This window comes from Bicyclus anynana, chromosome 24, assembly GCF_947172395.1.
Source record: "Bicyclus anynana chromosome 24, ilBicAnyn1.1, whole genome shotgun sequence".
In the NCBI taxonomy this organism is placed as follows: Eukaryota; Metazoa; Arthropoda; class Insecta; order Lepidoptera; family Nymphalidae; genus Bicyclus; species Bicyclus anynana.
Window position 1 is genome coordinate 4,850,105 of NC_069106.1, and position 26,222 is coordinate 4,876,326.

Genomic DNA, 26,222 nt, shown 5'->3' on the forward strand with positions numbered 1-26,222 from the left:
TGTTATAATATGTTTTGTGATGAAATTATTTTTATTTTTATGATAAAGTAAATAATTATTTATTATTTGTCTAATAATAAACGTTTAACAAAATTTTAACTAAACTATAATCTTGTTTTTTTATCTGTGTATATACTGTTACCGTCCCGTAACGTAAACGCGAATTTCTAAGGAATTGAAACAGCGCCATCTAGTGGCACTACTGCACAACTGTTTCAATTCTATATAAATTTGCGTAAACGTCAACGTGATAGTAACAGTATGAAAATATTGAAAACTCCCACTAGGCACACTGAAAGTCATAATTCTACCATAAAATTAATAGTGTACAAAAATTTGTACACTATTAATTTTACTTTTTTTAAATAAAAAAATTAAAAAGTACAAATTTTTGCTTGTAAATTTACATAACATTTTAAAGTTGGAGGAAAACATAAAAATCAGTACATATAATTAAAAATCCAATCTAAATCTATAAGCAAAAATAAACGGTTCAAAATGAAAATATCTTTCTATTTAGTTGGTTAAACTGAGAATTTGGAACTCTGTTGTAGAATAGCCACCGTTAACAGCTCTCGGCATTGAATCTTAACAAATAAAACTATAACAATAGTTTACACTTCGTATTATTTGATATAAAGCTACTGGATGTACTAAAATCTTAACTTCATTCATGCTCTTGATTTGTTCCCTATGCCGATTACTTTTATTTGGGTGTTGGATAGTTATAGTATTAGGCGGCCTGTATACAATTAATTTATATTACGCAATATTACGTATTGTGCAATATTATTGATCGTATAAAAATTTAAAAAAAAAAATAAAAATTGCGCAATAATGAAACGAAAGTTTGAGGGAGTTTCAGTACATATTTTTCCATTGCATCGTGAAAGGTGCACACTGGATTAATTTTCCGATTGAATACAAAAATATTGCGCTGTTCGTGCAATGTTTATGTTTCGTTTATGTGCAATACAATTAATCGTTTTAACTCAAAACTCCGTTCAATCTTATTGTACAATAAAATTAAACCCTCGTGTCTCGAAGGGACAGGGAGCAGAAATTAGGCAACTTTTTATCATGGCAAAATGTATAGTTCCCGCGGGATTTATGAAAAACTGATTTTCACATGGGCCAAATTGCGGGCACCCACTATTCTATACTCATATTATAAAATGGTAAAGTTCGTGGTATTGTAGGTTGAAATCTCTGGATATACGAAACCGATTTTGAAAAAATTATTTTACTAATAGAAGTCACGTTATTCGTGAGTATCACAGGCTATATTTTATCCCTATAATCTTACGGGAACGGGAACTACGCAGGTGAATTCGCGAGCGTTAGGTAGTTATGAATAATGCAAATATTTTCTCAAATGGTACATCTAGCAAAGTTAGATCTGTGTAAAATTGCCGTACACAGTTTTCGCCGTGGGCTAGGAGCTCAACGCACTGATTTTTCTTCTTTTTCATTTCACAGGTGAGAGTAAAGGGACGTTGAAAATATGATTCTGTAACGAATATGCTGGGAGTGAAGAGTTACTAAATTACATGTCAAAATACGCATGTTTAAATAATAATCGTCTCGCGTTTTTCTCGCTCGGGGGTAGGTTATATTTTGAAAACTTTATGGTTTGTTTATGTGATAGGTACCTTTTAAATTAATAATAATAATAATAATAATACAATTATATATAAATAATTGTTCAAAGTTCTACCATCAAGTGGGAATTGCTTGTGGAAAAGGCCCTGATGAAAGAAGAAGGAAAAGAAAGTAGATTGTATTTACTTTTGCCTGTTTTAAAAACAATGCTCCAATGTCAATAGTTTCTCAAAATGTGTTTTATATGTTAATCTTCTGTGTTATTCATCATCATCATTAACAACCTATATTCGGCTCACCGTTGCGCACGAGTCTCATCTTAGAATGAGATTGATTAGGCTAGGATTAATAGTCCACCACGATGACCCACTGCGGATTGGCAAACTTCATACACGTAGAGAACCGAGAAAATTCTCAATAATGCAGGTTTCCTAACTATGTTTGTCCTTCACCGTTTGATACGTGTGATATTTAATTTCTTAAAATGCACATTACGATTATGCATTATGAGCCCAGTGGATATGACTTGTGCCTTCACCTCCAATAGGGCAAAAGTCTGCTTTTGGGTAAAATGTTATTTTTATGCCAATTTATTGATGAATGATTGATGATAATTTATGCTTTAAATATTTCAAAAGATGATAGTTTATCTCAATGCAATATGTACTTGATGATCGAAACGAAATTATATAGTCATTTATTAGTTTAAAGAGTCGCTACTTCCTTACTTAAGCGTCATCATCATCAACCCATATTCGGCTCACTGCTGAGCTCGAGTCTCCCTCAGAATGAGAGGGGTTAGGGTCCACCAATAGTCCACCATGCTGGGCCAATGCGGATTGGCAGACTTCACACACGCAGAGAACTAAAAAAAATATTTGGTGTGCAGGTTTCCTCACGATGTTTTCCTTCACCGTTTGAGACACGTGATAATTAATTTCTTAAAATGCACACAACTGAAAAGTTGGAGGTGAATGCCCCGGACTGGATTCGAACCCACACCCTCCGGAATCGGAGGCAGAGGTCATATCCACTGGGCTATCACGGCTCACTTACTTAAGCGTGTAATGGTATAATTTTGTGTTGATCGATTTGGTAGTATGTTACGCAAGTCATCTAATAAATTGGCTTGACATTGACGAGTCGTTTCCTGCTGACTTCTGAGAGAAATTGAGAGTTGAGTGGGTTAAAATAATTATAGAGCCGTGATAGGCTTTTATTCAGAGGGCGTAAGTTCGAATCCGGTCCGGGGCATGCACATCAAACTTTTCAGTATGTGCATTTTATAGACCGCCGCGTGGCGCAGTGGGTAGTGACCCTGCTTTCTGCATCCACGGCCGTGAGTTCGATTCCTACAAAATATTTGTGTGATGAGCATGGGTGTTTTCCAGTGTCTGTGTGTGTTTATACATTACTAGTAGATGCCACGCGGTTTCACACGCGTGGTTCCCTTTCCCGTAGGAATACAGGAATAAAATAGCCTACAGCCTTCCCCGATAAATAGGCTATCTAACACTGAAAGAATTTTTCAAATCGGACCAGTAGTTCCTGAGATTAGCGCGTTCAATCAATCAAACAAACAAATAAACAAACAAAGTCTTCAGCTTTATAATATTAGTATAGATATAAGTATTTATATGTAGTATATAAATATATTTTAATATTATAATATCAACTATCTTAGTACCCATAAACACAAGCTACTCTGTGTGCTTATTTTGGGGCTAGATAGTGATGTGCATTGTTTCATCATTTCAACCCATATTCGGCTCACTGCTGAGCTCGAGTCTCCTCTCAGAATGAGAGGGGTTAGGCCAATAGTCCCCCACGCTGGCCCAATGCGGATTGGCAGACTTCACACACGCAGAGAATTAAGAAAATTCTCTGGTATGCAGGTTTCCTCACGATGTTTTCCTTCACCGTTTGAGACACGTGATATTTAATTTCTTAAAATGCATACAACTGAAAAGTTGGAGGTGCATGCCCCGGACCCACACCCTCCGGAATCGGAGGCAGTGGGCATATCCACTGGGCTATCACGACCCTGTGTATTGTTTAAGTATATTTATTTATTTATTTTATTTATTTATTTTGAGAAATTTAAAGAAATTTAAAAAAATCTAGTCCAGTCTAGTCTGGAGTATGGTCTAGCAATCTCCCGCTGAGTGACTCTGAGCTTTTCTATGATTTTCTAAATAAACAAAATAAAGTAATCAAACTGAAGTAAGATATATTATCACAGTAAAATCTATGCTCTATATATATTTGAACAACTTTCGATTTACAAAAAAATGATGACCAATCGACAGTCAATGGCTTTGTTGTTTTAAAAAAAGAACTAAAACTGAATTTGGCGGGCTTTCTACGTTACACTTTCACTATCGTTTTGATAGCTGAAGAAACGAAATATATTCTTCTCTTTCGTAATAGTTGTAAATATATAAAGCTGTCTCACTCTATTTTTTTACGCCTACAATGTAATGGCGTTGTACTGTTACACAATTTTCAGTTACGTTGGAATGAAAAACGCCAGTACGGGAGTTTTTGCTAGAGATTAGAAAGATTATAGGGAGAATACAAACTGTCAAGCGTAGTGTTGAGATTTTTTAAAATTGGAATAAGAAGAAGAAGAAGAAGAAGAAATATACTTTATTGTACATTAAAAACAAAAATAATCAATAACTTATAATAACACTTAGAAACTAATGTACAAATGGCGGTCTTATCGCTAAAGAGCGATCTCTTCCAGACAACCACTGTGGAAGAGAAAAAAAAAATAAGCTCGCGCTTGACCACAATCTCACCTGGTGGTAGTTTTTTCTGCTAAAAGGAGCCCTTTCACCTTGGCTCCCACTTTCCAAAGTATATCCATTCCCATCTGTGATAGCATCGAGCTATTGGGTGTTAACATATCCTTCAATCTCAACTTCGGGAAATGCATCGAGAATAAGGCCAAGACAGCAGCTAAAAAGTTAGGCATCCTAAACAAGGTAAAGCGGTACTTCACATCAGAACAACTTCTCACCCTATATCAGGCACAAGTTCGAACCGGCATGGAGTACTGCAGTGACCTATGGGATGGCTCTGCTAAATACCAACTCGCTGCATTAGACTCGGTTGATCGTCGCGCTAGGCGTATCATAGGTGATGAACCGTTAACAAGGGCAAAATTGCAAAGTCTTCAACACCGACGCAACGTTGCCTGTCTATCGGTCTTTTATCGCATATACTTTGGAGAGTGTGCACAGGAACTTTACGATCTAGTTCCTCCGTCCCCATTTTACCACAGAACAGCGAGACGCCGTGAAAAATGGCATCCTTTTGTTGTCAACGTGCAATCAACCCGCACGAAACGTTTTGCGTCAACGTTCCTAATAAGAACTGCCAAAATGTGGAATGCCCTTCCGGCGTCTGTGTTTCCTGACACGTATAATTTGTGCACCTTCAAGGCAAGAATGAATAGGCATCTTCTAGGCAAGCGCGCTTCATCTTAGACCTCATCATTGCTTTCCATCAGGCTTGATTGTGGTCAAGCGTAAGCCTATACTACATAAAAAAAAAAGTGTTAATGTGGCCTAAGATGGAAGGAGCTTGCCTAGAAGATGCCCATTCACTCTTTTTTTTTCGTTTTTTTTAGCAGATTTGAAATAGAAAACTTTTATAATTTCGATATAAAACAAAATTATAAGTTGGTCACCCTTTGGCTTTTTTCAAAACTTTCGTTTCATCCATTAATTACGGGACACCCTGTATCTAGCTTAATATAAATTATTGACATGTGATATTATATTAACTGTTGGTTATCCTAATAAAATAAATCACACTAATATTATAAAGGCGAAAGTTTGTGTGTAAGTGTGTAAGTATGTTTGTTCCTCTTTTACGCGCATGGAAATAGATTTTACTCTAGATTAACACATAGGCTTTTCATCCCGGAAAAATGCATGGTTCCAGGGGGATTTGTGAAAAACAGAATTCCACGCGGACGTAGTCGCGGGCGTCCACTAGTAAATAGATAAATATCGATGACACGAACTCATAAGATTTTCCCTAGAAGTGCTCAATGTAGATATAAAAGTTTTCACTTCAAAAACATACATACTGGTCGAACATAGAACCTCCTTATTTTAGAAGTCGGGTAACAAATAATTGAGCTATTAAAGAAGTAAATGAAACTTTTTCAACGACAGATTGTAGTCGTGTATTAATTGCGCCAATGTAAATGAAATTCAAGCACAGCGCTGACAATACTGCTGCAGTTTACACGAACACTGTCACGCACTAATTGCTAATGAGTGGCATAGATTAGTTTTACAGAAGCGCCACTATGTTTGAAATGTAATATTCAAAATTTTGATCCATCCATCAATAACAACCTATTTCAAATAAATAACACAACTCAACGCGTATTTTTTTGCTTATATTATAACCGCCCACTAACTTTAATACGGTACCGATGGCTTAACGTGCTCTATGAGCCACAAGGCTGTACCATTTGTGCTACCAGTATCCCAACTCTTGACTGAGAATTTTTAATGAACATTTTATTTAGATCCAAAACCAATTCCAACCTTAAAAACCTATTGAATTTTAATTTAATTATACAGAAACTTTTTATCAAGTTGGATAAAATTATGAGGTAATTGCAATTGATCTTTAAAACTGATATTTGAAAAGATTACGCTAGAATTTATTAATATGTTTTAAGTATGACTAATTATCCTTGAGAATAAATACTTTTTTGTTATTTTACTTGTAAACTTTGTGTTCTTAAATAATGTTTTTATGTTAACAAAACGTGACCTATAAAGGCACCTAATTTATGCTTTAATATTCACTATGAATAATAGAATAGGTGTAAAATGGTTTTCACCGCAAAAGAGCTTTTAAATAAATTAGTCCAATGAGCAGAGATTTTGCTGAATAAGCTTCCCAGAAACGTTTGACCGCACAATGCGGTTAATAGGTATTATTCATCGCTCGATTCGTCTGCACCAATTATGTTTTCTTTGGGCTAGGAAATCGACTATTAAGCATTTGGCGTGCAACAATTTTGTTCCTATACTTTTGTATATTTGCACTTCCTAATTAGCCATTCCGTGCTTCATTATACGTAATTGATTTAAATATTAAGTGAATTTTTAGAATTATTGACAGGTGTGACTTAGATACCCACTTATAGTGCCACTAACTTATCTCGGCCTATATATTGATTTATTTATTTTGCTATCATCAGCATCAGCAGTGATGATGCCATCTCAGATGGAAGCGAGCTAACTTGTTAGGAGTAGGGTGAAAAACCTCACCCTTTAGGGTTTCTACACGACATCGTACCGGAACGCTAAATTGTCGGAACGTCTTTGCCGGCAGGGTGGTAACGTTAACGTAACGTCCGTTAGTTTGCTGGTTAGAATATATTACGCCTTTCGATTATGAGGTTTATGTTCTGTGTAAGGTTTTTTTTATTAGCCCTTGACTACAACCTCACCTGATGGTAAGTGATGATGCAATCTAAGATGGAAGCGGGCTGACTTTTTAGGAGTAGGATGAAAATCCACACCCGTTTCGGTTTCTACACGACATCGTACCGGAACGCTAAATCGCTTGGCGGAACGACTTTACCGGTAGGATGGTAACTAGCCACGGTCAAAGCCTCCTATTAACCAAAAGTAAAAGATGTAGTACCTACATCCTGTGTTTTATAAAGTTAGAATTATTATAGAGCCTTCATTGGTCAGTGGATATGACCTCTGCCTCCGGTCCCGGAGGGTGTGGGTTCAAATCCGCTCCGGGGTATGCACCTCCAACTTTACAGTTGTATGCATTTAACAAATTAAATATCACGTGGTGAAGGACCGTGACATCATGAGGAAATCAGCATACCAGAGAATTTTCTTATTTTCTGCGTATGTGAAGTCTACCAATCCGCATTGGGCCAGCGTGGTGGACTATTGGCCCCTTTCATTCTGAGAGGAGACTCGAGCAGCAGTGAGCCGAATATGGGTTGACAATGATAAAATAGTGAAAATTTTAAACTCTGTTATTATCACTATTATAATGTTGATACTGCAATATTGCCTTAGCCATAGTTTGCAATTTTCTCACATTTACGCAAATGAAAATTTCTGAAGAGATTAGAAATGGATGGCGCTATGAATAAGAGTAATAATAAGAGTAGGATGTGCTCCAATCAAAAGTAAGCCTGAACTAATGTTTAAGAAGACTAAGACATAGAAAAATAGTAAAAGTGTGATAGCCCAGTGGATATGACCCCTGCTTCCGATTCCGGAGGGTGTGGGTTTGAATCCGGTCCGGAGCATGCCAACTTTTCAGTTGTGTGCATTTTAAGAAATTAGATATCACGTGTCTCGAACGGTGAAGAAAAACATCGTGAGGAAACCTGCATATCAGAGAATTCTCTTAATTCTCTGCGTGTGTGAAGTCTGCCAATCCGCTTTGGGCCAGCGTGGTGGTCTATTGGCCTAACCCCTCTCATTCTGAGAGGAGACTCGAGCTCAGCAGTGAGGCGAATATGGGTTGATAACGAAAGACGTAGAAGACACAGCCTTTTTATTACTCCCTAGAGCTCCCACAGTTTTGTAGGACAAGAAATTGCGCAATTACATTACATTTTAAAATGAAAAAAGTTGGTTCTACACGTTATCGTACCGGAACGCTAAATCGCTTGGCGGTTCGCCTTTGCCGATTGAGTGGTAACTAGCCACAGCGTAGCTTCCCACCAACCAGACCTGGCCCAATTAAGAAAACCTCAGCCGGGGATCGAATCCAGGATCTCTGTCTTGAAAATCCACCGTGCATACCACTGCGCCACGGAGGCCGTAAGAAAAACTAAAAAGCAAAAAATAATATCGTTTGTGCTACTGCCTCCTTTCTCCAGTGGTTACCTTACGAGAATGAGGCTTCGAATCACGAGGTCCTGGGTTCGAATCCTAGGACGCGTCAAGTATACCTTGATACTCCTTAGAAAAATTCATATAGTGACGTTCACGTCAATTACTGAATTTTTCTTTCTTCTAAGACGTTTTCAGTAAAAGTTCTCCCGGATTTGGCAATCTATACCAATATTATAAATCTGAAGAGTTTGTTTGGTTAAACGCGCTAATCTCAGAAACTACTGGTCCGATTTGAAAAAAAATTTCAGTGTTAGATAACCCATTTTTCGAGGAAAATTATAGGCTATATATTATTCCCTATTCCTACGGGAATGGGAACCACGCGAGTGAAACCGCGCGGCAACAGCTAGTTGGAGATAAAACTCAAAGGTACTGACTTACATAGTGATCTATTAACGCATAGCCCAAACCACAGGATGGATCGGGAAATTTGGCATGCAAGTAGATGTTATGAAGTAGGCATCCGCTACGAGCGGATTTTGATCAATTCTACCCCCAAGGAGATAAAATGGGGAATTATTGTTAGTATGAAACTTTGACAATTTGGCGGCAATTTAGCTGAAACCTAGAATATTAATAGATTTTACTCTAGGTTAACACATAGGCTACTTTTCATCCCGGAAAATCTATGGTTGCCGCAGGATTTGTGAAAAACTGAATTTCACGCGGACGAAGTCTCGGGCGTCCGCTAGTTATAGATAAATTTATTTAATAAAAACTAAAATTAAACCAAGGCGCTTTTGGAATGCTCGTAACTTTAATTTTAAGTTTCGACTAATTATTATCGAAATTGCTTGTAAACTAAGCCTGATTGAAATAAATGAACTATGACCTTAGTTTTGATGGTTCACGAGTAAATATTATAGAGGTCAAATGGTCCTCCCACCCCTTTAAACAAACCCACCGTTCTCTAAATCTCCAATTTCTATCCTCCCACCCCTTTGGAGTTCTATTTCATTAATGTCTGTGTGAAATAAACAAGGTAGCTTAGACACATGCATTATACACACACAGAATGATGCGTTGATTTTTGATGTGTTAGGTGAGCCGTGATAGCCCAGTGGATATGACCTCTGCCTCCGATTCCGGAGGGTATAGGTTCGAATCCGGTCCGGGGCATGCACCAACCAACTTTTCAGTTGTGTGTATTTTAAGAAATTAAATATCACGTGTCTCAATCGGTGAAGGAAAACATCGTGAGGAAACCTGCACACCAGAGAATTATCTTAATTCTCTGCGTGTGTGAAGTCTGCCAATCCGCATTGGGCAGCATGGTGGACTATTGACCTTACCCTTTTCATTCTGAGAGGAGACTCGAGCTCAGCAGTGAGCCGAACATGGGTTGATGACGACATTAGGTACCTTGTAGGTAGGTATTTTGTTGTTTATTACTCACAATACATCTATCTAAGGTCAGGTTTACTGAATTTTTTTGACTTTCAATTTAAACCTATTTACATTTAAAAATTTACATGCTATCCAAAAAAATTTTACTTTGTCAATATATCGACGGCCTCCTTGGCGCAGTGATATGCGCGGTGAATTTACCAAACGGAGGTCCTGGGTTCGATCCCCGGCTGGGCAGATTGAGATTTTCTTAATTTGTCCAGGTCTGGCTGGTGGGAGGCTACGGCCGTGGCTTGTTACCACCCTAAAGGTAAAAACGTACCGCCAAGCGATTTAGCGTTCCGGTACGATGCCGTGTAGAAACCGAAAGGGGTGTGGATTTTCATCCTCCTCCTAACAAGTTAGCCCGCTTCCATCTCAGACTGCATCATCACTTACCATCAGGTGAGATTGTAGTCAAGGGCTAACTTGTAAAGAAAAAGAAAAAAAAAAATATTTTGACAAATTAAATATTTCAAGTACCTACTCATCCGAAAATTAAATTCCAAACATTTGTCATCTGAATATATTAGTGTTAAGAACTAATAGATTATTTATCAAGTTCTAAGCGAGATTTCCTAAACTTAATATGCTTGTTTTACTAACATATTTCTGTTGCTTAAGTACGGTTAGGAAAAAAGTATCAACTGTTTAAATTAAATTTTACTTCAATAATAAAAACAATAATAAATACTACAAATCTTCACACTATTACAAATACCACAGGTCACCTTTTATGTCCATATTAATGGGCAAAAAGGTAAAGCTATAACAATTGTAAACTAAACCTTGTCTACGGTAGTGCAAGTTTAATTGGCTTTGGAAGCTATCCGGTAGCAGAAGTACAAACTAAAACAAAAGTGCAAAAAGTAATTTTTGTATATTTTCTCCAGGATAATATCAGTAACTACTCCGAAAATTCGTGGCGATAAATAAAAACAAAGATGTGTTCACAAAAATCGACTAAAGTTCAGTAACATACATTCCATGTGGCCGTGATAGCCCAGTGGATACCTCTGCCTCCTATTCCGGCGGGTGTGGGTTCGAATCCGGTCCGGGGCGTCCACCTTTTCAGTTGTGTTCAATTTAAGAAATTAAATATCACGTGTTTCAAACGGTGAAAGAAAAATATCGTGAGGAAGAGAGAATTTTCTTAATTCTCTGCTTGTGTGAAGTCTGCCAATCCGCATTGGGCCAGCGTGGAATATTGACTTAAGTCTTCTCATTCTGAGAGGAGACTCGAGCTCAGCAATGAGCCGAATATGGGTTGATAATGATGATGATTATGATTCCTTGTAGGTACTGCTATATGGCCATCAGAGCCTTATTTATATACCTACCCGTGAATTGAATGTCAGTTATACCACTCGCTACAACTCGCTACAATCTTCACGGGATAAGCTTCCAAAGAAATGACGAAATCTACAAACGATTTAAGTATTTAAATGTCAGTTACACCACTCGCTACAATTCTGCTTCGTTAAAATAATTTTCACGGGATGAGCTTCCAAAGAAATGATAAAATCGACAAATGATTTATTTGGCAACGGTACCGTTGAAAGTAAACAGTACATTTAAACACGACGTATACAACAAAACGGTATAATGTGCCTGGAACAAGCTGATGATGAAGATTGTGCCTTAAGTAGAGACACGCAAAATCGATATGGCACGCGAAGTGGAAAAAGTGTTGCGAACACCAATAAATAAATAGGAACACACACGTGAACGAAAGAACAAAAAATAATTGCACACACGCTCAAGAAAAACCAGTGCAGCGTGACCGAGAATAAAAATCATAGACAGACAAGAGAAGGACCCATTGTCGAACAAACCACCGATGCATGTGGTGTGGTTGTGACCCACAAATGGATTGGTGACGTTGGTGCCAGTGTTGGTGATTCGGACAGAGTGATAGCAATATGACTTCCCTAATATACCTTGTAGCGCTAGCGCTGCTAGGCCAAGCTAGGTCGGAAGTAGTTGAACTTAACTGTAGTGATAATGCGACGTGTATAGACAATATGGCGAGGGAGTTCGTCAGGAGTATGAGACATCAGAAGGCGGTGAAGATATTCGATTTGTTTACGATAGAGCCAGTGGAGAGTCGGCAGGCGAGGTCGATCCAAGATCCAATAACGAGATTTATGACTACACACGCTTTCAGCTTCGACTGGAATGATTTCACGTTCAGATTCTCCAATCCGGAAGGTAGAAGTGATGCCATGGATCTAGAAGTTTTGGAAAGCAGATCTGCTAAAGGTTAGTGTTTTTTACTGTAAAATATATTATCTTAAGGGCCTGTTTCACCACGTTCTATAGCCGTTGAATAGCTTATTCACAAACTTGTCACTTTCCGATACTTATCCGACACTTTAGAATGTGGTGAAACCGACCTTTATCTAATAAAATATCATTTAGGATAAGTCAAAAATGAATTGAATCCAGTCAAGGGCATGCATTTTCAGTTATGTGAATTTTAAGAAATTAAATATCACGTATCACAAACGGTGAAGGCAAAACGTCGTGAGGAAACCTGTATATCTGAGAGAATTTTCTTAAATCTTTTCGTATGTGAAGTTTGCCAATTCACAATATCCTAACCCCTTTTTTTCAGAAAGGAGACTCGTGCTCAACAGTGAGCCTAATATGAGTACTTTAGTACACTGGGCACTATAGTAACGTTAACTTTCTAATTATTTATAAAATTTAAGGGTTAAAGACATTAATTACGTAACAATGGCACATAAAACTTAAGTCTATATTTATGATAACATTCGAAGATTATCTGATAGACTATATTATCTAAACTTTTCTAATAGAAAAGCGTGAAGATGAGCAGTTAAAGATAGTGATGGATATAATAATAACTTATAAATAAGATCGCGATAAATTAAAAGTAAAAGGTGTAGAAGTTAAAATCATAATTGCTAGCTCAGCTGTAATAGTTAGAACCATGCATTGCGGTATCTCTGCGACTATTCGCCATAATGCATGCAATTAGATAATACTGTCTGATTATCTTGTAAATGGTTTGGGGTTTGCTAATGGCCTAAGCTATATACGTAGACAGAGAAGTTATTAGCCTGATTGGCGTTGTAAGTCAAAATCTATACTAATATTATAAAGCTAAAGAGTAAGTTTGTTTGTTTGTTTCATTGAATGCGCTAATCTCAGGAACTACTGGTCCGATTTGAAAAATTCTTTCTTTGTTAGATAGCCCATTTATCGAGGAAGGCTTTATAGGCTATTATATATTATCCCCGTATTCCTACGGAATCATGAACCACGCGAGGAAAACCGCGCGACATTAGCTAGTAATTTATATTTCCAAAGATGTTCTACAATTAGACTACGTGCCTACAAAATTACCGCAGAAATTGATTCAAAAGCTACTCCACTGTGGATACACATTCACAGTTTTGTGTTTACTTACATTATTTATTTATGTATACATACCTGTATAGTTTTCATTCTTCTTAAACACACAACTCCATATTGTTTATGTTGAAATTTGACATTAAAATTAAGACAATTAGCCACTTTTCGCCTCAGTTTCGACGAGTTAGTGACATATTTAATAGTATTAAAATGTTTGTCTATATCCCAAAACACTACACTGAAACATATTTTACCAATATATGTTAAGCTAAGTGGCTATTTGTAATTTGCAAAAAGTTGAGGCAGTCATTTTGTGCTCACAATACGTTTATTCTGGTTTTGTAGTGCCTGAAAAATTACACCAAAATTACTTTAATTTTATGACACCAAATGGTCTCGACTTGTTTTACAGCATCCACGTATAAGTTTTCAATGTTAATGGAATGAGACGAATGCTTTTTACCTGTCTGTTCACTTTTCTGTCTACGTCTTTTTAACTCGTTATGTTTAATTAATTACATTTGAGGACATTACTAATTATAGTCATTAACCCTCATGTATGCCTCCGCCGTTTTATTCCAAGTCAAAATGTATATGCCTCTTATCTGTCTATTCACTTTTCTGTCTACGTCTTTTTGAAAAACATCGTGAGGAAATCTGCATACCAGAGAGTTTTCATAATTCTCTGCGTGTAAGAAGTCTGCAAATCCGCATTGGGACAGCGTGGTGGACCTAACCCCTCTCATTCTGAGAGGAGACTCGAGCTCGGCAATGAGCCGAATATGGGTAGATAATGATGACATATTTATTTTCTGCAGCACGTCGTATATAAATTACTACCCAGTCAAACTTCACTTTGACAGTGTCGCATGCAACCAATCACAAGGAAGCTATCGGCTACAAAAGGAGTTTTCAGCCGCTTATATACCCATAAGACTAGTAAACCCAGTCAAGCTTTGCTTTGACTTATTCAACTTGATAACTCCACCCCATTGGCTAGTACAGTTACGCAAGCACCCAGCAATAGCTTTCGACATGTTTGCGACATGTCGAAACTTTATTCGCTTATATATAAAGATTATCCCTCATACAAAATGTATCTTATCAGCCGATAGACGTCTACTGCTGGACATAGGCCTCTTGCATGGACCTCCAAGCACAACGATCTCGAGCCGCCAGCATCCAACAGCTTCCTGGAACCCGCTTAATATCTTCGGTCACCTAATGAGAGGTCGACCAACACTGCGCTTTCCGGTGCGGGGTCGCCATTTCAGCACCTCAACGTTAATTACAATTAACAAAATTTACTTCGTCTCAATTTTCGGTGACAGAAATCAATATTTCCGTTTCGTGCAATTAACTCTTCGTGCTGTTTTAATTTACAATCATTTGTAAATTCAACATGTATTAATTAGCTGAAGTATAGATGTATATATCTAGCGTGTCGAGCAGTAATTAGAGCGATATGAAACTAAGTTCCGACTTTCCTCGCTAAGAATTCCATTAGAGGAGTTTTCTTTTAGTGTCAGCAGATGTGGAGTCAAAAGTAGGTTATATTAGTAAACGATTTACTGTATTAAATCAACCTCATTAAAACCTTTTTTATCTTCTGTAATATATTCGTTTTGTTGAAACCGCTTTTTTCTATTTTATTATTGTAAAGAGATAAAGTTTGTGGTGTTTTAGGGGGTAATCTCTGGATCTACTGAACCAATTGTGAAAGTTCTTTTACGAGTACTACAAGAAAGCCCAGTAGGCTGTGTTAGCCCAGATATGACCTCTGCCTCTGATTCCGGAGGGTGTGGGTTCATATCCGGTGGGTATGCACCTCCAACTTTTCAGTTGTGTGCATTTTAAGAAATTAAATATCACGTGTCTCAAACAGTGAAGGAAAACATCGTGAAGAAACCTGCATACCAGAGAATTTTCTGAGCAGTGGTCGTATCCACTATCTAATATATAATATCTTTCTATCTATTCTATCATTTTTTGAGTTTTTATGCACCTTCTTAAAACTACGAAAACAAAAATGTCACTCTATAAACTGGAAAAATAATAATTTATTATTATCTTAGTAAGTCTTAATAAAAGCTAATGATAAACTATGAAAATAATATATAGCCTATATCACTCGAGGATAGTGTAGCTTATCTAGCTAGCGGTTGTCGATTCAGTAGTTTCAGAGCCTATTCAAAGCAAACAAATAAACAAACAAATCGTTCCTGTTTAAAATATTATTATACATAATTAAGAGTAGATTAGTAAGTATTTGATTCTTAAATCTATTGTAAAATTAATCGAACTACAATGAAAAATAAACAAAAGAAACAGAAATTCTACAAAATTAATTATAATTAACAAAGACGAAGATAGAAAAAAATCAAAGTATACAAAGTTAACTCATGTGTCAATGTCTAAATAGCAAATTTAAATTGCTTTTCACTTGCTCAATTTTTAACGATTTCTAAGTTAATATTCAGCAGTCTGCTGAATTAGAGGTCATCCACCTTCTAGACTCTACAGGCACTGTATCAAATAAATAATTGGCAGTAAAATGGTATCCAGGGATGAAAGGGTGGTTTGGGGGAGGTAGGGGTAAAATGAGCATTAGGGTTTTTTACGTTTATTACATTATTCATTACATCAAAGTACGTGATATTTGATATATTTATAATGAAATACGTGAAGCTCTTTGCTTGGCAAATATTATCTAGACAAGAAAATGTTGGGTGGTTTATGAAGTAAATATTAGCGGTGGGTCGTCTTTCTACGAGTATACCTAACCTAATATGAATAATAATAATCTATACTCACATTAATTTATTTCTCCTTTTTTTAATTTTTAACAATGTTATACATACCAAAGTACATAAAAAAAAATAAACCCTCCCGCTGCGGGACATTCGAGTGCCCAAGCAACCGGTGGTCAGGGCTCCAGAGTGAGGAACCTCCTCACAATACGCGCCGTCTCAAGAATCATTACCTACTGTATCCGGTCGAAGTTTTTCGCTGTAAGACCATTAACTGAAACAACTATCGGAACAATAATAATAGTTGACTCAACAGTTTCGGTTAATAATCTAATATATTATAAAGAGGTAAAGTTTGTGGAAAGTAATCTCTTGATCTATTAAACCAATTTTGTTTTTTTTTGCCGGCTCACTGCTGAGCTCGAGTCTCCTGTCAAAATGAGAGGGATTAGGTCAATAGTCCACCACGCTGGCCAAATGCGGATTGACAGACTTCACACACGCAGAGAATTAAGAAAATTCTCAGGTATGCAAGATTCCTCACGATATTTTTCCTTCACTGTTTGAGACACACGATGTTTAATTTCGTAAAATGCACATAACTGAAAAGTTGGAGGTGTATGCCTCGGACCAGATTCGAACCTAAACCCTCCGGAATCGGAGGCAGAGGTCATATCCACTGGGCTATCACAGCTCGAAATCGGTGTGTTGTAATTTTCAGTTCTTGGAAGTAAGAACAACTCAATACACCTAAGCCCCACCCTGAACTCGGACCTTACAAACCATAGCCACTCAAATTACTGGATCAACGCGACCTTTATACATTTATTAAAAAAAAAATCTGACGTCATAAATTTTCAACGAATAGTTCTAAAAACCAGCAATGTTTGTTGGACCCTTTTCACGGTTTCTTGTCGTTAGTCCCGATTTGAACAGAAAGGTTCCACATTTTGGACAGTTTAACATAAATTAATTGTCATTATACTAATTACTTATCTCTACAATATATTACATAAAATACGTAGAGATTGTTTTTGCCTGCTGCCTGCTGTTGCTGCCTTTTAGGGACAATAATTTTGCACGATAACGAAATTTACCATAATTAGTCAAAAGTTCAATAATTTATAGACAAAGAAGATCGGGTCAAATCATAAAAAACACTTATGGTCTAAGACCCGGAATCTATACTAATATCATAAAGCTGAAGAGTTTGTTTATTTGTTTGATTTATTGAACGAGCTAATCTCAGGAACTACTGGTCCGATTTAAAAAATTCTTTCAGTGTTAGATAGCCCGTTTATCGAGGATAAAGGAGGAGGAGGCTATAGGCTATATACTATCCCCGTATTCCTACGGGAACGGGAACCACGCTGGTGAAACGCGGCGTCAGATAGTTAGAAATATATGACCTCATCTGTTATTTATTAGTGATCCTACATCCTACTAATATTATAAACGCGAAAGTTTGTACGGATGTTTGGACGTTTGTTACTTTTTAACGCCGCAACTACTGAACCGATTTGGCTGAAATAATACAAAGGGTACTTTTAATCCCGAAAAAATCCATGAATTCCCGAGATTTGCGAAAACCTGATGATTTTGATGGTATGAATGTTTGTTACTCGTTCAGGCCTCGGTTACTCAACCGAATGACCTGAAATTTGAAGTAGAGATAGATTATAGTCTGGATTAACACATAAGCTACTTTTTTTTTCGAAAAAATCCATGGTTCCCGAGGGATTTGTGAAAAACTAATTTCCACGCGGATGAAGTCGCGGCGGTCCGCTAGTAAGAAATGAATGATAGATATACTTTGCCTAGTTAAATTGCGGCCAAACAATATTATTTTTCATACAACATGCAGGTAACCTTGAACTAGATAAAAAAAAATCATTTATTTCAAGTAGGCTCAGTTTACAAGCACTTTTGATACGTCCGTTGACTATTTGTAAAGATTCTACCACCGGTTCGGATGGCAGGTTCTGCTAAGAAGAAACCGGCAAGAAACTCAACAGTTGCTCTTTTTTTAAAAAAGCATACAATAATATAATTTACAATTAATGTCAACATTAAAATTTCTTATAGTTTTATTTCCTGTGTGAAGGTGAATAATATTGTCAAAAAAAAAAAACTCGTTTAATCATCTTAAAAATCAAAATATAACCGTAATTTATTAAAATTACAGTCTTATTTCGACACCAGTGGTGCTTACATACAGGCAACCAGTATTTTACGTGCAAGATTCGAGAAATAATAATATTCAGTATTCCAGATTTATGCAGAATTAGACTGGTTGATAACATTATACTAAAATAACAATACGTAGAAGGCGTGTTATTTCAGGAATAAATGGGATAGAGGCTGGTTATGTAAGACTGGAAACTAATTATGGAAACTATACAGTTTTAGGATCATAACGTTAGTACGTTTCCATAATTGGTTGCGAATATCAAGAAATAATATCATTCCATTTCTATAAGAACCAAAAAGAAAATATGCCCAGAACTTTGTCTAGTCTATTAGGAACCTTAAAATATAGATATTTAGAACTTTTAAAAGAAAACAATTACGTCATAAAATATGATTTTTGCGTAGCTTTAAGCGTCTACACAGCGCACGAAGCTCTTGAAAGAAGTTTTTGCCGTTTTTCAACAGCTTTTTAGCCCAAAGGTTCAGCCTGGCTGTCCAACGCGGATATGCAGTCAGTATTCTTACTACCATACCACGTGGGCATGGTTTTATACTTATTAAGATAACTTAGCTTATGTTCCTTATTATATTTATTATTTATGCTATATTAAAAAAAACTAAAAGGAAAGACCTATATATCCAATTAATTAATTATTAATTAATCATCTCACGCCACCCAGCCGGTGCGGCGTGCGAGCGAACGCAATTAGTCCAGAGAAACTAGACATTGTAACGATGTGGAAATTGCATCCGGTCTTTATTTTCATATAGTTTTCTGTTAACTCATTTTGAAAAAAAATTTCAACGATAAGCAGTTTTAACTAGATATATATTATGTCCGTTTCTAAGAAGAACAAGCAGTTTCGGCCGTGGCTAGTTACCCGTATTTCCCGGCAAAGACGTACCGCGAAGCGATTAAGCGTTCCGGTACCATGTCGTGTAGAAACACGTGTCGTGTGAAAGGGGTGTAGATTTTCATCCTCCTCAAAACAAGTCAGTCCGCTTCCATCTTAGACTGCATCATCACTTACCATCAAGAGTTAGTCCTTGACTACAATAGTCAAGGACTAACTTTTAAAAAATATTTAAAAAAAATATGGTGGCTAAAGGTGAGAAGAGGGTGATTTTCCATGTAAAATACCCATTTTAGTTTCATAATAGTCCAGATAGCCCATTGAACTTTCATCTTAAAATATATTAAAATCCCTACGTGTAATGTAAATACGGGTAGTAAAATTTAACGGTATCGTAAAATTTATGACCAATCCTTTTAGTATCCACATGAAGTAGAAAGGATTATATAGGGAATCTATTTATATTATCATAACGACGTGGTTATTTGCATGTGTCTTCTTATCTGTAATACAAAATCGGATTTAACCTTGTATTGAATTGAATCTATTTGTAGTTTTTTATTACAATTTAAATCATCATGGCTTAAAAACCAAGAAAGCATGGAGTTTTAATATAATATTGCAATAGTGACCACATACTTTGAGCCTGGATAGAAAGCCATAAGTGAGCGACCAAGTCTCGGAGGGTGATGAAGCGAGTTATGCTTGGAGTTTCTCTGCGTGATCGAATCAGAAATGAGGAGATCCACAGACGAACCAAAGTCACTGACATAGCTCAACGAGTCGCGAAGCTGAAGTGGCAATGGGCAGGTCACATAGTTTGACGAGCCGATAGACGTTTGGATTCTAGAGAGCAGGAATGGCGACGCCATACTAGAAAGCTTTCACCAGGTGAACTGATGATGATGAGGCAGTCGCTAGATGCAGGCGGCTCAGGTCTGTTATTTTTGGAAGTCCCTGCAAAAGGCCAACGTCATGTAGTGGACGTCCATTCGCTGATGTGATGATGATATATTAGGCGCTTGGCGATTGGCACTAAAACATTTTAGACAAGGATTTTGAATATTTTTTGTGTAAAGCAAGTTCACCGCGAGATAGTAAAGTTACCAAAATTAACGACGACTTAAGTCACAAGCATTTGATAGGTATTTAGATATAAATATATCACTATTAGTCTGTCCTTAGACCTCCTTAATCCGGCCCTCTTGTAAAATCCGTTCTAAGCGGACGTCTTCGAACTGTTAACTACCTTCCTGACAAATTTAATCTTTGTACGTTTCGAGATTTCGCACCTTTCGCTTTTTTATATCTATACTAATATTATAAAGCTGAAGAGTTTGTTTGTTTGTTAGTTTGTTTGTTTGTTTGTTTGATTGATTGTCTAGTCTAGTCCGATTTGAAAAAATCTTTCAGTGTTAGATAGCCCATTTACCGAGAAAGGCTATAGGCTATATTATCCTGGTAATCCTACGGGAACAGGAATTACGCGGGCGATACCGCGCGGCGTCAGCTAGTTAAATATACGCGTCGAATTGAGAATTTCGTTTGCCTCCATTCTCGTCGGTTAAAAATGGCGGCGAAACGACAGTTACAAACGAGACAATTGTATTCTCGTTTCTTTGAAGGATTGCCGTCCTTTGCGTCACTGATTCGTGATTGAGGGACTTGTACATTGACATTATCGACTTATAATAGTAATGGATCTACTCGACATCTACTTGTATACTGTACTAATAATAGTGTAGTAATAATATATACTAACTAGCGGCTAGCCCGCGACTTCGTCCGCCTGAAAATCAATGTACTTACACTTTTAAACCCTATTTTGGTTTTAATTATCTTATTCTTCTTTTTTGTCTTTTCGCATGTTTTATATTTATAATAGTCCACTAACCATTTTGCAATATATATAGCTCAAAACATGAACGATTTAAATAAAAAATAAAATTCAACCTTTTTTTAGCCCTTTAGGGGTAAATGAAGGACTTTCCATGCAAACTTTCAACCTATTTCACCCCCTTCTGATTTTATTTTTGCGATAAAAAGTATCCTACCGTAAGTTTACCTTACTTTGGTCTCAAAACGTGCCAAGTTTCATTAGAATACATTCAGTAGTTTCAGTGTGATGCCCGGTCAACAAAAACACGGACAAACAGATAGATATATTAGACATATATAGATATATACATATTAGACATATATATAGATATTTTTGACGGCCTCCGTGGCGCAGTGGTATTCGCGGTGGATTTACAAAACGGAGGTCCCGGGTTCGATCCCCGGCTGGGCAGATTGAGATTTTCTTAATTGGTCCAGGTCTGGCTGGTGGGAGACTTCGGCCGTGGCTAGTCACCACCCTACCGGCAAAGACGTACCGCCAAGCGATTTAGCGTTCTGGTACGATGCCGTGTAGAAACCGAAAGGGGTGTGGATTTTCATCCTCCTCCTTACAAGTTAGTCCGCTTCCATCTAAGACTACATCATCACTTACCATCAGGTGAGATTGTAGTTGAGGGCTAACTTGTAAACAATAAAAAAAAAGACAGACAAATAACGAGAAAAAAAAATTTCGACTTCAGTATCGTACCTATACCTATTTAATGTCCTAAAACGAAAAAAAAAAACAAAAAATCTTCAATGTACAGAATGGGGATGATGACTAGGTTTGAATATATTTATTTTTATGATACATTCGGGTAAATAAGGTTAATGTTAACTAATTTATACATAAAAAGCAAAGATTGTCTGGATATTTGCAAAATAAATGAGATTATAAAATTTCAAAATCTATTAAAAATATTTTATCGTAATTAGATGAAAATTCACACAGTTTTAGCTTCCTTACATTAAATGTGACATTTTTTAATATTTGAACTATAAGCATAAACGCACAAATAACAAAGATATTGGTAATTTTGTTTGAACGCGCATACAAATCTAACGATCATTACATTGCGTTTGACGTCATTAGTTCGAGCCATTTTGTATGGGCCGTTTTTCAGGGATCCGCGGCAGCGCCGCAAATCTGACCCTTTAAATCCCTGTAGCTCCGAAAGTAATGATCGCAGATACCCTATTACTTTTACAAAATTGCTTTACTATTAGCATACTCTTAATTTATATACAATTTAAAAAACTGTCATCATCCCTATTGGACTTGCTACAGTTTTATTGTAAGTATAGATAATTTAAACAATTAATATAAAAGCTTGTTATAATCTATATATATATAAATGAATTGCTGTTCGTTAGTCTCGCTAAAACTCGAGAACGGCTTAACGAATCTTGGTCTTGAAATGTTCGTGGAGGTATAGGGAAGGTTTAAAAGGTGAGAAAAAATAGGGGTAGGGTAGGGGTAGGGTAGAGTAGGGATAGAGAATAAGTGCACTTATGTCAAAACGAAGCTTGACCGGGTCCGCTAGTTACTTATATATTTTTAATTAACCTTTTAATATAAGGCGCGATCTATTATGTGAACCATCACACATAATAAAACGTTGCTAAAAAAAATGGCAATATTTCATTGCAAATCGTTAAGTTTGAACTTATATTTTGTCATAAAGTGACACGTCATTTTTATTTGTTGGTATAAAAAATGTGCGTTTTTGTATGATATTAGAAAAAGAATCTGTTAAGCCAGACCTTCGCGATTTTTAACAGCTGTAAGTTTGTTAGACCATGTTTCTACCATTGCGTTATTTTTCAGTGCAATTTCAATATAACAAATTACTAGATATCTATAAGATTGGCAATGTAAATAGTTTCAAGAGTAAGGTTTCTTGAATGCTTAGGGATAAATGTTTCTATAACGTAAATGAGTATTTAAATTACATATTTTAATATTCTTTTTACTTAAACTTGACTTATGATAAATATTCTGACATAATTTTAATTGACATATATTATTTTGACATTATGATTATTTTATTTTATCTGTCACAGTAGTTTTGAGCTAGATTTGTCATAATCAATGAATTATAAAATGATAAATTGTATAAGCTACATACATACGTTTTCTATTTTATCTGTTTTCTTGTAAATTAGGATTATGCATAGTCAACTTATATTTTTCATACATCAAATCATTATGTAGAAAGTATCAGGGTCTAATTATATTTAAGCTATCTTTGTAAACCTGCTTTCTGATGAATAAACAAATTATTATTATTATTATTATTATCATGAATTTAACTCTTACGCCCGGAACAACATAAATATACATATTAGGCCAAAAGAAAAATTAATAAACTTACTTAAATACGCAAAATAAATATACATAAATATAGGTACGCTACATAAATACGTATATGCACTGGGCGGAGGATTAACCTCGGCAGGGAGAACAAGCGGCCGGGGGTCAGGGCGACAGGTGGAGAAACCGGCGGGCTATCCTAGCCGAGTCCAGAAAGACCGCTTTTTGCATCTTGGATGCGAGCGAATTGCCACGGAACCCTAGCCGCCTTAAATGGTGAACGAGGCTGACTGGGATCAAACCATTATTATTATTATTATATTGTCCGTTCCTGATAGCCTGGATCCGACAAGACATCAAACTTTAAGGTTATTTAGGAGCTTAATGAATGGCGATTTGTGACAACATTTATAATAATATCCCATAAACATAATCAAAAACTAGCCGAGACCCTTCTGGCATCTGTGTTTCATGCCACCTACAATCAAGGCACTTTCTAGGCAAACGCATCCTATCATTAATTTTTATCAGTCATGATAAAAAGCAATGATCAAGTCAAGAGTCAAGCGCAAGCCTGCGTATAGAAATAAAGTCATCTTTTATAATATGAAGTAGGTCTGGACAACACAGGCTCTTGGTCCAAGACGTTGCATGTTGTAAAATATAAACGAAAACTATATGACGTATATTCCGTTTTACGACAGATTGGCACTGGAATACGATCTCGCCCGATGGTACGAAAAAATGGGAAATATTACTATTTGCCGTTTTACTACAAATTTCTTTTAAACGGCAGTAAAACTGTTAGGCCTTCAGTTAGGCTTAAATAAAACTCAGCATTTTTTTTTCAAATGAAATTTCTTAACTATTCGCTGCCCGCGAATATTTTATCGAAAAGCCCGTCTGCGTTGAAGAAGCCGACAGTCAGGGAATGCGGTATTAATCTACCGTTGTGAGCCATTTAAAAAATCTTTATATTCCTCTATCGCGCGGAGCAAGTTACTGTGCTCGCCTATTGCCCTTAGTTTACTTTATATTTTTTACATGTCACGTAACGGATACGATGGGCGACCGGTCGTCCATTTAAGAGTCAAATGGTTAACTTGATATTTGATAGTCTTTTTATCCCACTCACTTTTTAGGGTTGATTTATATTAAACCGGACAGTGTCCGGGCGGACCGGAAATTAACTCTACGTTAGTAGACCGGCCTGAACGAGACGCGGATAATGCACCGTGTAATATAGACAGTTTTGTACAAAACTAGCGGACGCCCGCGACTTCGTTCGCATGGAAATCGGAGGTTGAATTTTAAAAATTCTTGAATCATATTATATTAAGATTATGTTTTATTGATTTATGAACAAATTTTTAAAACTGTAACTCTAAAAATGAAAGACTATCCCTAAAATAAAAATAGAAGGGAATATCACTCCCTTCTATTTTTATTTTAGGGTCAAAAAGTACCCTATGTTTTGCTCCAAGGTCCCATTTACCATTATACCAAAAATGTATCTTTATCGTTTCAGCCGGACACGGTCCGGTCTAATATAACTCATCCCTTAATCTGGATAGATTATTCTATGTTCTAGTATAACACATAGGAATGCTGATATCCCCAAGGAATATGTAGCCGTTAGCTATATAGTTGCACCATGAGGTATGGTATAATGATGCTTGGCAGAACACGCTTATTAGAGATAAGGATGCCTTTCGTACATGTCTCTTATTTTTCTTGTTTTATTGCGACCTTTAATTTCATTTAGAATAAATGCTATTTTAATTTTATTTCATTTTATTATTTTCTTATGTCACGTTTTCAAAAGTACCTACTACTACTACTACTACTACTACTCGTGAAAAAATTTAGGCATGGTATGGACTTTATTTTGATTACCAGCTGACGCCGCGCGGTTTCACCCGCCTGGTTCCGGTTCCTGTAAGAATACGGTGATTATATATATCCCATAACCTTCCTTGATAAATGGGCTATCTAACACTGAAAGAATTTTTCAAATCGGACCAGTAGTTCTTGAGATTCGCGCGAGTATAATATATTCTTTGGACAGAAGCATTGGATGTGGACGAATTCATATTGCAATCTTTTTATTTATAAATAAAAACTGAGAAGTTGAGAGAGGCTAAGAATTGTGTTTATTCATCTTTCTATTTTTATTATATAAATACACTTGCTAAGTACGTGTAAACGGAATGTAATTTTTCGGCCTTGTCTTTTGCTTCACAAAACAATTTTGTTTTCTTAGCAAAATTGTAGTTTAGTCATAAAGGAATAAATAAATTCCCTTGAATCCACATAAAGAAAATAATTCTTTAATCTTCTTTGCTTAAGAATGAAACAAATTCATCAGATTAAGAATATAAAGATATTCTCAAAACAATTTCCTTCACTTCCTGTAACAAGAAGTTTATGAACAAAGTTGAGTCAGAGACAAGGAATCAGGAAGCGTGGTAAGTTGATTACGGACAAAGATAAATTCATCTTCATTTTCCCTTAACCGTGTCTCGAGGTATTTCTCTTGTCCTGATTTATGGCGAAGTTCTGACAACAACCTATAATATTTACAAATTAGGTAGCACTCGACGGCTAGCTATAATAATTGATGCTATAATCTTTTTAACATAAAAATGGAACCGACTTTAAAGACGTATTTTAGGTTTTTTGATTTTAACACAGAATTACTAAACAAAACGATTATCTCTTTAAAAAAAAAAAGACATTTCAAAATTTGTTGGTTAGTTTAGTAAACGACGATATTAGATAACAGACATTAAAAAAACATACTCCTTTTTTCGAAGTCGGTTAAAACACGGCTAAAACGCTCATGACTCAGTGTCGGGGTACGCCGGACTAGTTTCTATTATCATTTATTTTTTCAGATAAAATAAAAACCTTTGTTTTATTACTTTAATGCAATAAGAATCACGCAATTTTA

General features: G+C 36.3%; 1 protein-coding gene across 3 annotated transcripts in view; it reads left to right on the forward strand.

The window, feature by feature from the left end:
* The first annotated feature begins 11,666 nt into the window (after nt 1-11,666).
* Nucleotides 11,667-26,222, forward strand: part of LOC112053142 (uncharacterized) — a 30,359-nt gene continuing 15,803 nt past the window's right edge. Inside the window, exon 1 of one of the 3 annotated variants that reach the window (XM_052889020.1) lies at nt 11,667-12,164. In XM_052889020.1, the coding sequence (XP_052744980.1) occupies nt 11,825-12,164 (340 nt within the window). In that variant the 5' untranslated portion in view covers nt 11,667-11,824. The remainder of the gene's footprint in view (nt 12,165-26,222) is intronic. The other 2 variants (XM_052889022.1, XM_052889023.1) reach the window with 2 other exon arrangements.